At 32.6% G+C, this 16,360-nt stretch overlaps 1 protein-coding gene across 1 annotated transcript; it reads right to left on the bottom strand.

The window, feature by feature from the left end:
• Positions 1–10,539: 10,539 nt before the first annotated feature.
• Positions 10,540–16,143, bottom strand: LOC124940451 (plasmodesmata-located protein 8-like). The gene is made up of 2 exons (XM_047480972.1): positions 15,684–16,143; positions 10,540–11,046 (listed from the first exon to the last, which is right to left on the bottom strand). Exons 1-2 carry the CDS (start codon positions 16,097–16,099, stop codon positions 10,680–10,682), a joined length of 783 nt encoding a protein of 260 aa, XP_047336928.1. The 5' UTR covers positions 16,100–16,143; the 3' UTR covers positions 10,540–10,679.
• Between the last annotated feature and the right edge of the window lie 217 nt (positions 16,144–16,360).

Below are 16,360 nucleotides of genomic sequence, written 5' to 3' on the forward strand. Positions count from 1 at the left end.
GTTGCATAGAAGCGCCCCACCAAGGCATGAAGCCATTGAATGATTAAGTAGTAAGTCACTCATTATCCAAACTACACCGCCCAAACCACTCTTATGTGCTTAGGTGCATCACTCCTCAAACTACGTAATCACAAAACTAGTAAAATTGTTTATACATCAATCTACCAAGTTGATGCAAACATTTGTCTATCTCACAAATTTTGTCACATAACTCGGACAAATTAGACACATACACTCAAACTAATTAGATATGCACTCGAGAATAGAATTGTGAGATTTAAAAGGATATAGTTTCTCACCTGAGGAGGGCGTCAACCCTTTAGCTATCTACACAGTTGGTCTATGGACTATAATGATGTAAGATTAATATATCTAGTTTTCCAAGCGATTTAAAAGACGATAAAAACCTCCATGTCAATTTCACGTGGTTTTTCTACATACTATAATAGCATGAAATTAATGTATATGTAAGATGTCCACCCACACAAGGATGCAACTCTTCGATTGTCTCGCATAGCTGATCTTTAGATCATAAAAACTTGACATCAATACACTGAGTTCATCATTCTTCTGCAGAATGATGAAAACATTTTGGATATATCACATATTTGGTCTTAAACCATAATAACTTTATATTAATCCACCGTTTTCATCGGTTAAAAAGATGATAGGAACCACGTACAAAGTTTCGTAATGTCTCGACATCCATGCCTAGATGAGAAACTTCTATTACCATTCAACATTTTGGCTAGAGTTAAAAGCCATTTCTACCACGTTTCATGGATAAAGTAAGGAGAACATCTTTCACGATTCAAACGTTCTGAGAAGACAACTAACGAGCACCTTAATCAGGATATCATCGATCATGTTATCGCTATGTTTTATCTAACCATCCTTTTTAATGTTTTTCTAAAAAATAAATAAAAACTTGGTTGTTTACAGATGTGGTTTCATTTGTATCAAACTTAGACATGTGTTTTCCAAAATATAATCGTTATTTTCAAACTTTTCCCAAGAGGTCTATTTTATAGACACCATAATTTTGTACCAAAGGTATTTAATTAAATTTTGGGCTTACTTAAATAAAATAAAAATATCATAAATAAATTAAATGAATTAAAAATGAATATTATATATTTAATTAATTTGTTTGTGTGTTTATTTGAGGTAAAAAAAGAAAAAATATATGTTACCAACAAGTCTAGGCGTAGATGCCCATACCTCAAAATAAGCAAATACAACCGATCCCCTCATTCCCTCTTCTTCATCACTTATGTATTTCTCTCTCCACAATGAGAATCAAACAAAGCCAACAAGAGATCTCTTTCGGAAAAATCCGATCTCTCATTTGTTAGACCAAATCGTTCGGAGCTAAATGCCAAGTAATCTCTAAGGCACGAGGATAGTGATGCCTATGAATGTAGAGACTCCTAATGATTAGGACCCTTCAACTGAATGGAAAAAAGTAGACAAAATGTGTGAAACCCTAAATTGCCATGAAGGCTAGGTTATCTAAAAGGATTAAAGGGGAGGATCTAGAGGGAAAAAAATAAAAACGAAGGAGATCTTAGGAAAAAAGAAAAATGAGATCTTCATTTTGACAAAGAACTTATGAACTGTTCGAAGGCTGAAATTAGAGTTCTTCATTTTATTTTGGGTTTAATTTGAGTACACATTGAAATCACTTTAGGCTTCAAATGCCCTTAATTTTCTATGATTCAGGTATATTTTTTTATGTTCTAACTTTCATGATTTTGATTTTATGATGTAATTATTTTGTAAATGTGTTATATGACAATATTGTTGGGTGTGAATTTTATTGGATTTTGGCTCAGTCACTCTTGTTTATGGATTTCGAAAGCACTTCTACCTCACCAAAGGCGGCAACCCTCTCACTAGCATCCAACACTATGCTTCAAGTTACTCTACACCTCTCATCAAGAGACTAGTACCCTATTTTCTTATTGGGTCAAGTCCAATATAGGTTACTAGTGATTGGGCCACAATGTTGGGCTAACAAATGCCCAAAAATCTCCACCTTTGACCCAAAGCAGTGCAAAACACAATCAAAGAACCACAAGATACATCATCGCCCATTTGTTACCCCTAAGGCAATAAATAGAATACTCAAGATAAACTCATGTCACAAAGACTGGGGATAAGAGTACAAAGTATGCGAAAATCACAAAGGGTAAATGCAAGAGCACAAAGCACACAAAAAATCACAGAGATCAAACGTAAGAACACAAAGTACGCAAAAAATCACAAAGATCAAATACAAGAGCACAAAGCACGCGAAAAACCACAAAGTCAAACGCAATAGCACAAAGCATATAAAAAATCACAAAGATCAAACACAAGAGCACAAAGCACGCAAAAAATCACAAAGATCAAATGCAAGAGCACAAAGCATGAGAAAAATCACATAGATCAAACGCAAAAGCACAAAGCACGCAAAAAATCACAAAGATCAAACACAAGTGCACAAAGCATGCGAAAATCACAAATATCAAACGCAAGAGCATAAAGCATGCGAAAATTACAAAGATTAAAGGAAGATCACAAAGCATGCCATGTTCACAAAGGACGATACTCAAAGAACTTACCGTAAGTCAAAGTTTAAAATCCTTTGACATGAAAACAATTTTCCAGCAGGTTAACACTTAGTACCCCAAAGCTTCTTTGTAAGAGCTAGTCTTATTACAGTTTAGGGATTTAAACAAGTTAAAAATAAATTCAGACATATATTATAATCATTCAAATTATTATCCCTAAAACTAGCAGGCACTCTAACAGTTCTTTTACTTCTATCCTTAGCAAGTTGATAATCATGCAAATCATCAAACAAATCATGAATATTATCATGCTCCAACTCATTGGGAACATTCACATCATGATCGGCAGGTTAATCATTAACTACAAGCACATGTTCCACCTTATTAGGATCATATTAATAGGAGTGGGAGACATAGGAAAGTAAGGAAAGTCATTCCCATTAAAGACGACATCTCTACTTATCACAATCTTAAGCCTAGGTTCACTCTTATCTCAAAATTGATAACCTTTTACCCCCTTCAGGGTAGCCTAAGAACACACATTTATTGGACCTAGGCTCTAACTTGTCAACCTTCTGATGCACATAGCCAACACATCCAAAAACTTTCAACTTGCTCAAATCATTTTTTCCGTCAAACGGAACCATACCATATTGATTAACACCATAGAGTAGTACCCTATTTTCTTATTGGGTCAAGTCCAAAATAGGTTACTAGTGATTGGGCCACAATGTTGGGCCAACAAATTCCCAAAAAATCTCCACCTTTGGCCCAAAGCAGTGCAAAACACAATAAAAGAATCGCAACATACATCATCGCCAATTCGTTACCACTGAGGCAATAAAGAGAATACTCAAGATAAACTCGTGTCACAAAGACTGGGGATAAGAGTACAAAGTATGTAAAAATCACAAAGATTAAATGCAAGAGCACAAAGCACACAAAATATCACAAAGATCAAACGTAAGAGCCCAAAACACGCAAAAAATAACAAAGATCAAATACAATAGCACAAAGCACGCAAAAAATCACAAAGTCAAACGCAAGAGAACAAAGTATGCAAAAAATCACAAGGATCAAACACAAGAGCACAAAGCACGCAAAAAATCACAAAGATCAAACGCAAGAGCACAAAGCATGCAAAAAATCATAAAGATCAAATGCAAGAGCACAAAGCACGCGAAAAATCACAAAGATCTAACACAAGAGAATAAGAATGCGAAAATCACAAAGATTAAACGCAAGAGCACAAAGCATGCGAAAATCACAAAGATTAAAGGCAAGATCACAAAGCATGCCATGTTCACAAAGGACGATACTCAAAGAACATACCGTAAGTCAAAGTTTAAAATCCTTTGACATGAAAACAATTTTCCAACAGATAAACAATTAGTACCCCAAAGCTTCTTTGTAAGAGATAGTCTCATTACATTTTAGGGATTCAAACATGTTAAAAATAAATTCAGACATATTATAATCATTCAAATTATCATCCCTAAAATTAGAAGGCATTCTAACAGTTCTTCTACTTCTATTCCTAACAAGTTGATAATCATGCAAATCATCAAACAAATCATGCACATTATCATGCTCCACCTCATTGGGAACATTCACATCATGATCGGCAGGTTGATCAATAACTACAAGAACATGTTCCACCTTATTAGGAGCATATTAACAAGAGTGAGAGACATAGGCAAGTAAGGAAAGTCATTCTCATTAAAGACGACATCTCTACTTATCACAATCCTAAGCCTATGTTCACTCTTATCTCAAAATAGATAACCTTTTACCCCTTCAGGGTAGCCTAAGAACACACATTTATTGGACCTAGGCTCTAACTTGTCAACCTTCTTATGCACATAGCCAACACAGCCAAACCTTTCAACTTGCTCAAATCATTTTTTCCGTCAAACGGAACCATACCATATTGATTAACACCAGACATGCTATAAAACAAATTAAAATAATCAACAATTAATATGGAAGAAATTAATAGGAGGGTTCAAGCCATGACAACTCGTGAAACTCAAATAAAGTTTCGACTTACCCACCCCACTAAGAGATTTTTGAGAAATTCGGCGACGGTGGAGGATCGTGGCTGCAACAAACAGATTGGAGGCAACTCCTCTTTTTCTCCTTCAGCGACGCGGCAGTAGTAGCTCCTTCTCCAGCGACAAACGTGAGCGGCGGGGCTGGTTCGTCTTCTCGGCAGCGACAGCTCCTTCTCTAGCAAAAAATGCGAGCCGTGGGGCTGCTTCGTATTCTCAGTAGTGGCACAGAGATGGAAGATCCTTCTCCATCGACAAACGCAAGCGGTGAGGCTGCTTTATCTTCTCAGCAGCGGCACGGCGGTGGAAGCTCCTTCTCCAGTGACAAACGTGAATGGCGGGGCTGCTTCATCTTCTTCTTCAAAGGAGGCGATGGTGGCTTACTTTTTCCTCCAGAAGCTTTCTCTAGAATGTAGCAGTAGGGGCTTCTTCTTCCTTCTTCTAGTAGCACAAAGTTGTTGGCTTAGAGAGTGAGGCTGAAGCAGAAGTACAAACTTTAGGCCTAGAGGGAACTTGGATTGCAAACCCAGCGGAAGCTCCTCTTCTTCCTTTTCTCACTCTCTATCTCTACTCACCAAACATTGAGAGAAACACACTCTCTCACTAGCTGGAAGTAGAAGACAACAATGGAGGATGACTGATTTAAGCCTTCTTCTTCGCGCTCTCTCTTTGGTTTGATCTTGAAGCGAAGAATACAACAATCAATCAAAGAGTTATTGGTGAAGACAACTCATATCCTCCAACCCAATCTCAAACTCCAATTACAAATCTTAACCCCTAGCTCTGATACCACTATTGGGTGTGAATGTGATTAGAGTTTGGATCAGTCACTCTTGTTTATCGATTCCAAAAGCACTACTACCTTATCAAAGGCGACAACCCTCTCACTAGCATCAAACACTACGCTTCAAGTTTCTCAACACCTCTCACTAAGAGAGTAGTACTTTATTTTCTTATTGGGTCAAGTCTAGGTTACTAGTGATTGAGACACAATGTTGGGGCAACAAATGCCCAATAAATATTTAATGGTTCTAAATAAGAGAAATATATTAGAATAGAAAATTGATTTTTAAATTCTTTTTAGAAGTCGGATTGTGGAGGTCTCATTTTGACCATGCTTTGAGTTTTGGTTTGATACTAATGTTGATAGACAGTTTCTAAATATATTTTAGATATGCATTAAATGTTTAGAGGAAAATCATAAATTGTTTGATTGAAGAGGGTGTTCTTGGAACATTAGAAAATTTAGAATTTTTTTATGTTTGAGGTCTTGATTCTAAATGTGTTATATGATAATGCTCAATGATTCTCGTTAGGTGAGATGGACTAGTAGAGAAAATTGATCTTTAAATTCTTCTTAGAACTTCGTTTATGCATGTCTCATGTTGAACATTCTTTAAGTCTTAGTTTGGATCTAATGTTGATAGACAATTTCTAAGTGCATTTTAGAAATGCTTTTAAGTGTTCAAAGGGAAATCGAAAACTTATCTATTGAAAAAGGGTGTTCTTGACACTTTAGGAAATTTAGGATTTGTTTTATGTTTGAGGTTTTGATGATGTATGTTTGATTTACAATAATGCACTTGATTCTATGTTGAGGTGTAGGATTTAAATAAGTGGTGACCAAATGCTATAAAACTTTGTGATATCTAGGGTTCTTGGGTCTGTTCTTCAAACTCAAGAGGCACTATGTGTAAAAAAATTTGAACGAACCCGGGATCTTCCTCTTGACTTGAATGTCGGTCGTCCTCGCCTTGAACAGTTGTGTCAGCACGACTTTTATTAAATGAATAAATTACCAAATACCAGCATCGCATTGTTTACCATAAATAAATAAAAAAGTAAAATGTGATTATCATGATTCGAGCTTACAAACTCTTCCCCATTTCTAGAAAGCTGACCTCCAAGGGAATTGAGCCAAGGAACCTTATATGTTGAATCTTGTGCGCGATTTTTTAACAAATAGCCAAGTTTGTTTGGGATTCCATTTTAGGAATTTTGTGTGAGGGAAATAATTTTACGTGATCGAAAACTTAACGTTAGAAACGAGAATTTATAGACGACTCCATAATTTATCAACTTGTCGAATCAGGGAGAGATTATGATAGTTAATGGGAAGTCGTCATATGTCTATTTAGTGTTTTTCTATTTTATTAACCTCGTGACTACAAAGTCTCTACCTAGTTTTTAAAACAAAGAAAATATTTTAGGCGCATGCACGCCATAAATAGAGATTTTTTCGAGTTAGACGCTTGATTATGTGTGAGTAAAGGCGCACACGCTATGTCCCTCGACGCCCCTTAGGTCTCGTCAATTTTGTCATTATAAAATGTAGTATACGTTTTACTTTTTATGTTTTCTATTTTTTATTTATCTTACGACTAAGAGTGATTTCTGTCCACTTTTAATGTGAATCTGATGTGTTTTGTACATCAAAATGAAAGAAAAATGGATGTAAAAAAAAGAACTTTATAAAGTCTAGAAAATAAATCCTCACATAAATGACCTTAAAATTTATCAAGACTAAGAGCTTAGATGTTTAAGTGTTAAGAATATTCTAAAGTCTCACTTTTTAGGTTTTTTAGGTGAGTATTTATGTAGGATAAATATTTTATAGAGTAAAAAGCAAACTCGTGAAGAAAATTTTATCTTTTTGATTTTTCATGTTGTTGATTTTTTATGTTTTTGATTTTTGAAGTTTTACATTTTTACAATTATTTAATTTTATATATAGTGTATCTAACCTAGAATCAATTAAGGCACAAACTTATAACAAGTGAAAATAAAACAAGAAAAATAAAACATGTCTAAACTTGACCAAAATAAAAATAAAAATCAAGAAAAATAGGTCGCGGTTAAATCCGTCGGTCGTGGGCTGCAATAGACTGGAAATCATCGGTCGTGGTACGTCAATTGTGTCGTATTTTTGAAGAACAGGGCAAAAGAGCAGAAATCAGGTGTAGCAGCAAAGGAATCCTCAGTCGCAATCGTTGGTAGTGGATGAGCATAAGCTAGTTCTCTCGGTCGGGTGATGAGTAGAGGATGACCAGCTACTTTGCTTATCGGTCATAAGGGTCGGGAAATGTAGACAGAAAATGAAAGCTCGGTTGAATGAAGAACATTGAGCCAGAAGCATATTCTAAAGATCGAAAGTAAACCAGCATCAAGGAAGCAAGCCAGCAGCGACAGCAGGGAGCGAAAGAAACATTGGCCTTTAAGCGTCAGGGTTCCTTGAAGAAACGCTGGAAGAACGTCATGTAACATCGGCTAGGCGTCTGAAGACCTGATGTTCCTATATATGTATGACCGAGAATTCTAATTTTTAACTTAATGTTAGCCAAGAATAGCTCCTTACCTAATTCTTTATGGAATAAAAGGTTAGTTATACAGTATATTTACAAAATATGACCCAAAAAAAATCAAAGAATCAAAACAATTAAAATCAAGAAACACCAAGAACACAAAGGCATAAACTTTTTAGGGTTTGTGAGGTTTTTTCAAGTATTTTCGGTCAAGACCCTTTTGTTTTATTTTAAACTTAATTATCCATGGGCTCAAGTGATTAATATATGAAATAATTAAGATGAATGTAAGAAAATGCCAGAATTAAATCTATTTAAATTGAAATTGAAATGACCGAGAATGTGAAATATTGATACATATTTAAGTGTTTTTCGATAAATGTGTTTTGTTCATGTTAAAATTCAAATTTTCTTGGGCTGAAATGTTTAATATGATAAATAAATGCTGAGTGCAGAAATATTGGAAATTAAAAACCGATGTTTAAATGGGATAACTAAATATCCAAGAAAAGTTACCTATTTAATTAGGTTCGGTTTTGGTTAATTATTTTGAACATTTTTGGTTAAATGATTCTTTTATATCTTTAAAATTAAATCTTTTTCCTGGACACAAAGGTTCAATATAAAAATTAAACACAACGAGTCAAAAAGATCATGGATTAAATCAACTTAGAAGAAAATGTCCAAATCATGATTAAAATGACCATTTTGGGTCTGTTTTAGTTTTTTTTAATTAATTTCTATAAAGGTGTTTTGGTTTAGATTTAGTTTCTTTTATTTTGATTTTATTAACATATTTTACACTATTTTACAAGTTTAATATACAGAAACTAAATCAAGAACTTAAGAATCCTTATTTTAATTTTCGGAATCTTTTCCATTTTATCTAGTCCACGTTTATTTACCAGTATCGTTTTTTCATATTATTCCATGACCATTTAGACACATGATTTAGGAGTATAATGATACAAAATTAGACACAAATTTAGATTTGGATAAATAAATAAGGTGTAAAATAATATATTTTTTTAAATGGTTAAAAGTTTAAAGTAGAAACCATTAATTGATAGGCACGTAAGACATAGCACCGAAGCCCTTTCAAACGTGCAGTTAAGTACAAAACCAAGAACAAAGTCACTAAAAACGTGTTTAAGTATTTTTCTTTTCTAATTTTTCAAGAAATAAATTATGCGGCAACTCTAAAAAGTCAAATTTAGTCTAAATCGATTTTTTTTAAATGCACTCTAGTTAAGTTTACAATTTTAGTTTCTTGTCTCACTCGAGACTCGAGGGGGAATGTGAGTTATGGGGCGCGATTACTGAGTATCAAAAACTCATTCTCGGAAAGGGTCGATTTTTGACGTTACACCTACTAAATTTGTATATATCAATCATTTAAAAATAATGATAATATTATATTATCGATGCAGTGGTTAGTAAGATAAATTGTATGTATTTGATCTAGATTCAAATATTTTCTCTAGGTAAGTGTTTTATTTTTATGAAATTTTATCATGTACTAAATTCAAGTCATAACTTTAATAAAGAAGATTGATAAGGAATGAATGAAGTAGCATTACATTATTGAATGATAATGGGTTAGGAAAGAGAAGAAGCATAAATTTTGTTATTTTATTAGTCATTCTTTCACTTGTTTCATCGTCAAAATTCATTTATCTTTATCATTTCTCTTACTATGAGTGTAACATACAAAAAATAATAATAAAAAAATTATTCTTTCTGAACTAGTGAGAAATTAAATTAGATAAAGATATAAATAATTAAGTTTACATTACAAATATTGTGTGTTGGTTTTGAAAAAAAATCGTAATAAAAAAAAATTAAATTATTTCAAACTGATGAGATAATATTTTTAACATAATTTTATTAGACATGTATTCATAAATATATTAAAGAGTCAATTGGTTTGAAAGAGAAACATTAATAAATTTTTTAAAATATTTTTATTTTTTCTAAATGTTAATTTAAATAAGATAACATTTTTAATATAACTTAATCAGACATTTATTTATAATTTTATTATCATTTTATTATTCAAACTCAAATTCAAATTCAAAATTATTTATGAAAGCTCTAAATTAAATAAATAAAATTATAAAGAGATGATGAATGTATGAGAATCTAGCATGGAACTTCTTTAGATGAGAAAGAGAGCCAAAAAGAGAAAAAGAAAGCATCTTCTACTTTTGTGGATTGTTAAATTTAACCACAAAGAAAGAGAATATAAAAATGGAATAAAGTAGCAATAGGTTGTACAAGTCATTGTCTATTAATCAAAACTAATACCAACCAACAATTTAAAATTTTTCCTCACCATTCTAGATGCAAATTATAATGTTATTTGTTACTTCATTAAATATATAACTCATGATTCAGATATTTTGTATATCATTGTAATTATGTAAAATGTGAACCTAATAAAAACAAGAATTGTCATAATCAGTTAGGTTTTGAACTGAATTTAGGTTTTTAAAATATCTTATTAGAATATTAATTTAAATTTAATATATATTACAAAATTTAATAAAAAATCAAATTTAACTTCAATTTCATGTATTTTCAAACAAATAGATATGATGACAAATAATCTCAAAATAATAACCATAGAGAAAACCGAGAAGAATCAAATTATTATTACTTTTATCATTTTCTACAAACCGATAAAAGAACAATGAAAACCGCAATACCAGCCACCACAGCAACAATTATTGCTATTGTCTTCCCAACATCATCCTCATTGGAAGAATCTATTAAACATGTTCAAACACACAATTCAAGATAAATAAACTAGAAACATGTAAAAACAAACAAAATTTTACATGTGTACCTATTGGCAAACGATAGTATCCCGAGGCCCAATACTTTGCATAGCATTGAGCAAGATAAACATCAACAGCCTCAGCTGGTCCACAAATTGTCTTCAGTTTCTGAACAGCATTCGCTAGACAAGCTGAGCAGTCGGTTACACTTACGTCGCCAAGGCATTGTGCAAATCCCTCTACCAACCCTGATGTGCTGATTTTAAAGGATGTCGCCACCATCAAATCAGTCAAGACGTCGTCTCTTCTCTTCAAGAACTCTGCGTCCTCACTCACGATTTCACTGCACTTCTTATATCTGTATCGGACATCAGAGTTTTGTATCGTTAATAGTCTATGAAACTTTTTAGTTTTTTAATAATTTATTTTAAACAATATAGAGATATATAATATTTTAACGCAAAAATTAATAACATAACTTAACTTAGTTGATCAGTTATATTCTTTTTTATAAAATTAGTGATATCGACAAAAAATTTAAATATTAAGAGAACCCATTATTTTTTTATTTTTTTACAAAGGGTTGGGCAATATGCTAATGCATAAATTAAAAATTTTCAATATATAGTTCACAATATTAGAAAAAAACCATTATAAAACAAAATTAGGATAGAGTGGTTAAGTTAAAGATGCATAAATTAATTAAAAAATTTCAATAGTTCACAATATTAAAAAAAAATGCATTATAAAACAATATTAGGATAGAGTGGTTACATTAAAGACAAAAGGTTGATGAATAGGGGTTTTGACATGGCCAACCCTAGGATAGGTCAGTTAGACAACGGTTTGGTCATAATATTGTATTAACATAATATTTAACCTTTTAGAATAAGTTATTTTTATTGATGAAAATATATATTATTAAATTTATTCAAGCTAACATAAAATATAAATAAGAACAATAAATCTCTTTATGCCACCACTAGATTTCGAGATACTACCATTATTGTCTCTAGCATGGGCAGAAGTCCACTACTTAACAACCTTTTGGACTTTTCAATCTTTTACATTTTGAAAAAAAAAATCTTATAAAACAAAATATGAGATGGTGGTTATGTTAAAGACAAAAGGAATATGAATGGTGGGCTTCGACCAACTATTATTTGTTGTCTTTAATGTGTGCAGAATAGTCCAATCCAACATTATCACGGGCAATATAAAGTGATATAGATGATGAGATCACATTCAGGGGCGGAGCCAGGATTTCAAGTCTACCCGGGCTAAAATTATTTTCACCAAAACTAATATAACATGATATTTTTTTAATATTCCATTATATATTAAAAAATATGAATCGTTTAAGCACAACGAAACAAAGCATGACATTAGAAAAATAAAAAATACTGAAAAGAGAAAAAAAATATCTTAGACTAAAGATACAAAAAAAACAATAATGACATTACTATTGAAGTTGGGATTTACGATTTTTTGAAATATAATAGTCATCGATAATTGAATTCGTGTCTATACTTGAAACAAATTCCCTCTCAATATAGATGATCATGGAATCGGTGAGAAAATCTTCTCCCATTTTATTACGATAAACTTTTTTAATATGTTTCATAGCAGAAAATGCTCGTTCAGTAGTCGCCGTTGAAACGGGTAGAGTTAAAACTAAACGGATCAACCTATCAATCAAATGATACTGTTCCAACTTTTTTGTTTCAAATAAACCTCGGCACAATTCTGAGATAGTAGACATGTTTTGGAATTTTTCATGACAAACTATATCAATCTCAAAATGTAGTAGTTGACTCCTCAAATGATGCATTTCTTGTCTGGTGAAATCCTCGGGATAATACTTCTTGGCGATAGTCAAAATTTTGTCGATGTTGAAGTTTTTAAATTTATCATTTGGGTCCAAAGTAGAACTAAGCGAAAGAAGTTCGACTGTATCATCACTGAATCTGAAGTTTAACTCTTCCAACTGAAAATCTATTGCAGCATTGAATATATCATAATGAAAGTGATGCTCAACTGTGATGGTATCCTTTTGTCCACATGAACGACTATATTTCTTATAACGAGCACTCATCTCTGGTATATCAACATCTAATCTTGTGCAAAATGATATGACATTCGAAAGAAGAATATCAAACCCATCATTTCTTAAATTCAAGAGAAGTGTTTTAGTAAAAGATACCAAATTCATTGCATTTAATATATCAATAGACTTTCTTTGTAAGTCACGACTAAGCAAATTTGTGATCCCCATAATTTTATGCATTAAGTGCAAAATAAAAATGAAATCAAAAGACTTCATCACTATTAAAGATCCACCAGCTTCCCCACGCATCGAAATAGAGGAACCATCTTCGATAATATTTTCAAGCACATTAATAGTTGCATCATACATATCTATCAAGCTGCAAATAGAATCAAAATGGGAACTCCAACGAGTAGTTCCTGGTCGTTGTAAATTACCAATCTGGTTAGCTCCTCGTCCAAGCTCACGTTCACCATCAGCAATAGAACGAGCAATTTCATTAGCTTGAGCTGACTGTAACTCGGTATTACGTTTTGAAGAAGATGTCATAAGATTGATAATAGTCGTTAGATTCGAAAAGAAAAGCCATATAGAGATCTCCTTTTCAGCAGCAGTAACTAATGCTAGTTGTAGTCGATGGGCAAAGCAATGCACATAATACGCATAAGGGCAATCTTTAAGAAATAGAGCTTGCAAACCATTAAAAATACCACTCATATTGCTAGCACCATCATATCCCTGACCTCGCATATTATTAATTTCTAGATTATATCTAGTGAGGACATTACATATTTCTTTCTTGAGTGTTGCAGCTGTTGTATCATTAACATGCACAATTTGGAAAAAACGTTCCCGCAAAACACCATTAACATCTACAAATCTAAAAATTATAGCCATTTGTTCCTTGTTAGATATATCCTTCGCTTCATCCACCAAAATACAAAATTTGGAATCTCCAATTTCATCACGTATTTTATTTCTGACCCTATTACCAATAATATGTAGGATTTCCTTTTGAACTTCGGGTGACGTATATTTTGCATTTCCTGGAGCTTTCTCTAAGATAACATTAGCAATACTATCATTCCATTTTCCCAAGAGCTTTAACATCTCAATAAAATTACCTCGATTTTGGGAATCTAAAGATTCATCATGACCTCTTAACGCACATCCTTGCAAACTTAGCCAACGAACACTCTCAATTGTTGCTGTAAGCCTTAATCGATTCTTTTGAATTTGTTCAGAAGATTCTCGATTCATAACTTTATCTATATGTCGAGTTACATTCATCAAATCAACAACCAAATTTGAAGATGTATTGTGCACTGAGTTAGAACCACCCTCGTGAGACAAAAAGGCACACTTACCTCCATCATTAACACGTTTCCAACTTTTGAAACCTTCAACTGTAAATGCAGATTGCTGAGATTTACCTGATTCAAAGAGATAACATGGAAAACAAAATACAGCATCCTTCGAAGGAGAGTACTCCAACCATGGGAACTTTTTAAACCAAGAGTATTGAAATCGACGTTGTTGTTTTCCAAATTCAGATCTCGGATACTCCGACAACATAGGTTGATATGGTCCCATTTTAATGTATGTTCGTCTAATTTCATCGTGATGATTTATAGGATGTCGCCACATAGAAATACGCAATCCAGGATCTCGTTCAAGAGTAGTTTCATCAAACTCAACTCTTTGAGATTTAGAAGGAGATTCTAAATTCTCATCAGAAATTACTATATTTGGTTCGATTGACTCAGATAATGAAGGATTATCAATTTTTGGCTTAAAAAAAGATAAAATATTACCTTTTCTCTTTCTCTCTGAATTTGACATTAAAAATTGTTGAATAAATTTCAATATAAACCGATAGAATGGACTCCTCCGTTTTGACCTAATGAATAATAAGAAAGAATTCAAATTTTAAAATATGATCGTGTCTATTATTGTTAGGGACATATTGTCTTAGTTAGGTTGAATAAGTAAAGTAGTAAAGATTAAAGATAAACAATAAGAATAAGAATAAATTAAACAAATAACTAAATTTAATAAGTAACAGCATTACCTTAAAAGATGATTTTTGATTTGTTGTTACGAACTTGCAAACTTGAAGAAATAGAAAATGACCGGAGACTGGATTAGAAAATGACGGCTGGGATAGTGGGATTTAGGGTTAGACTTAGAAACTTAGAATATAAAATGATGGCTGCCGATTAGGTTAGGATTTAGGGTTAGACTTAGAAACTTATAATATAAAATGATGGCGGTCGATTAGGTTAGGATTAGGGTTAGACTTAGAAACTTATAATATAAAATGATGGCCGCTTACTTAGTCGATTAGGTTAAAAAATTACTGGCGGCCGCTTATCCAATTAGGTTAAAAAATTATGATTAATATTACTTATATTAAAAAATTATGATTAATATTACTTATATTAATTAGATATTAGGTTAGAAAAGAGCGGCGGCCGTTTATCCAATTAATTAGGTTAAAAAATTATGATTAATATTACTTATATTAATTAGTTATATTAATTAGATATTAGGCCTAAATAATAGAATATATTAGTGAGATTTATATGTTAGATTAATAAATATATTATAGAATATATTAGTGAGATAAAATAAATATAATATAATATATATAATTTGTTGGTTGTGGTGGGCCTCCGGGCTATAGGCTATAATTTAGCCTATTAGATAGCTATATAATTTTATATTATATAACATTTTACTACTAACTGAATAAATCCCTCCGGGCTACAGCCCGGGTTAAGTTGGGTGTGGCTCCGCCCCTGATCACATTACAAAACAAATGAAGCAAATTGTGACATTATAAAAGTCAAAAGATTTTTGAATAGTGGTTTCGAAGAGGTATTATTATTTTTTAAATGGGTTAAAGTTCATTATTGATATTTGATAAGTAATCAATATATACTAACCTAATTCCCGTATCCAACTTTCCAAGAAAATCACTACGTTCGTATCTGATGAAGCATTCCTCTAGTTGGAGACTCGCGCCATACATGTGCGGACATGCCAATTGAACTTGGTCGGCTACGCTCTCAACACACTTCAAACACTCTCTTAGGTTGAGATCGCCACGACACTGGTAAAGACCATACATGGAAGCCTCGGACGAGTTGTCGTTAGCGATGGAAAAGCTTCCGTAGAGGCTCCGAGAGGAAGAAATGGCCATGGAAGTAAGCAAATTGTGTAAGGTTGATTCGTAAGGGGAGTTGGGTTGGTATGTTTCTTGGGAGGTGCAGGTTGCGTAGATAAAGTCATTGTAGATAGCCTTGATATGGATTATGTGAAAGAAGAACATGAAGAAGAGAGATTGGGAGGGTGTAGACATGGATTGTATTGATCACTAGATCGACTTGTTTAATCTATTAGTTTCTCATTCGTTTATGATGAAGAATTTGAGTTATGATATGTGTGGTTGGTTGCTTTTTCTAAGGACAACTTTTGAAATAAAGTTCAAAAGTAAGGAATATTTTTAATAGCCATAACTTATAGAGAAAGATGAAATAAAGCACCTATCCTTTCTTTTTCAATAATCAGCATCTTTTAATTGACCAAAATGAGTGTGGGAAAAATTATACAATTCATGTCA

The sequence above is a fragment of the Impatiens glandulifera genome, chromosome 5, assembly GCF_907164915.1.
Source record: "Impatiens glandulifera chromosome 5, dImpGla2.1, whole genome shotgun sequence".
NCBI classification, from domain to species: Eukaryota; Viridiplantae; Streptophyta; class Magnoliopsida; order Ericales; family Balsaminaceae; genus Impatiens; species Impatiens glandulifera.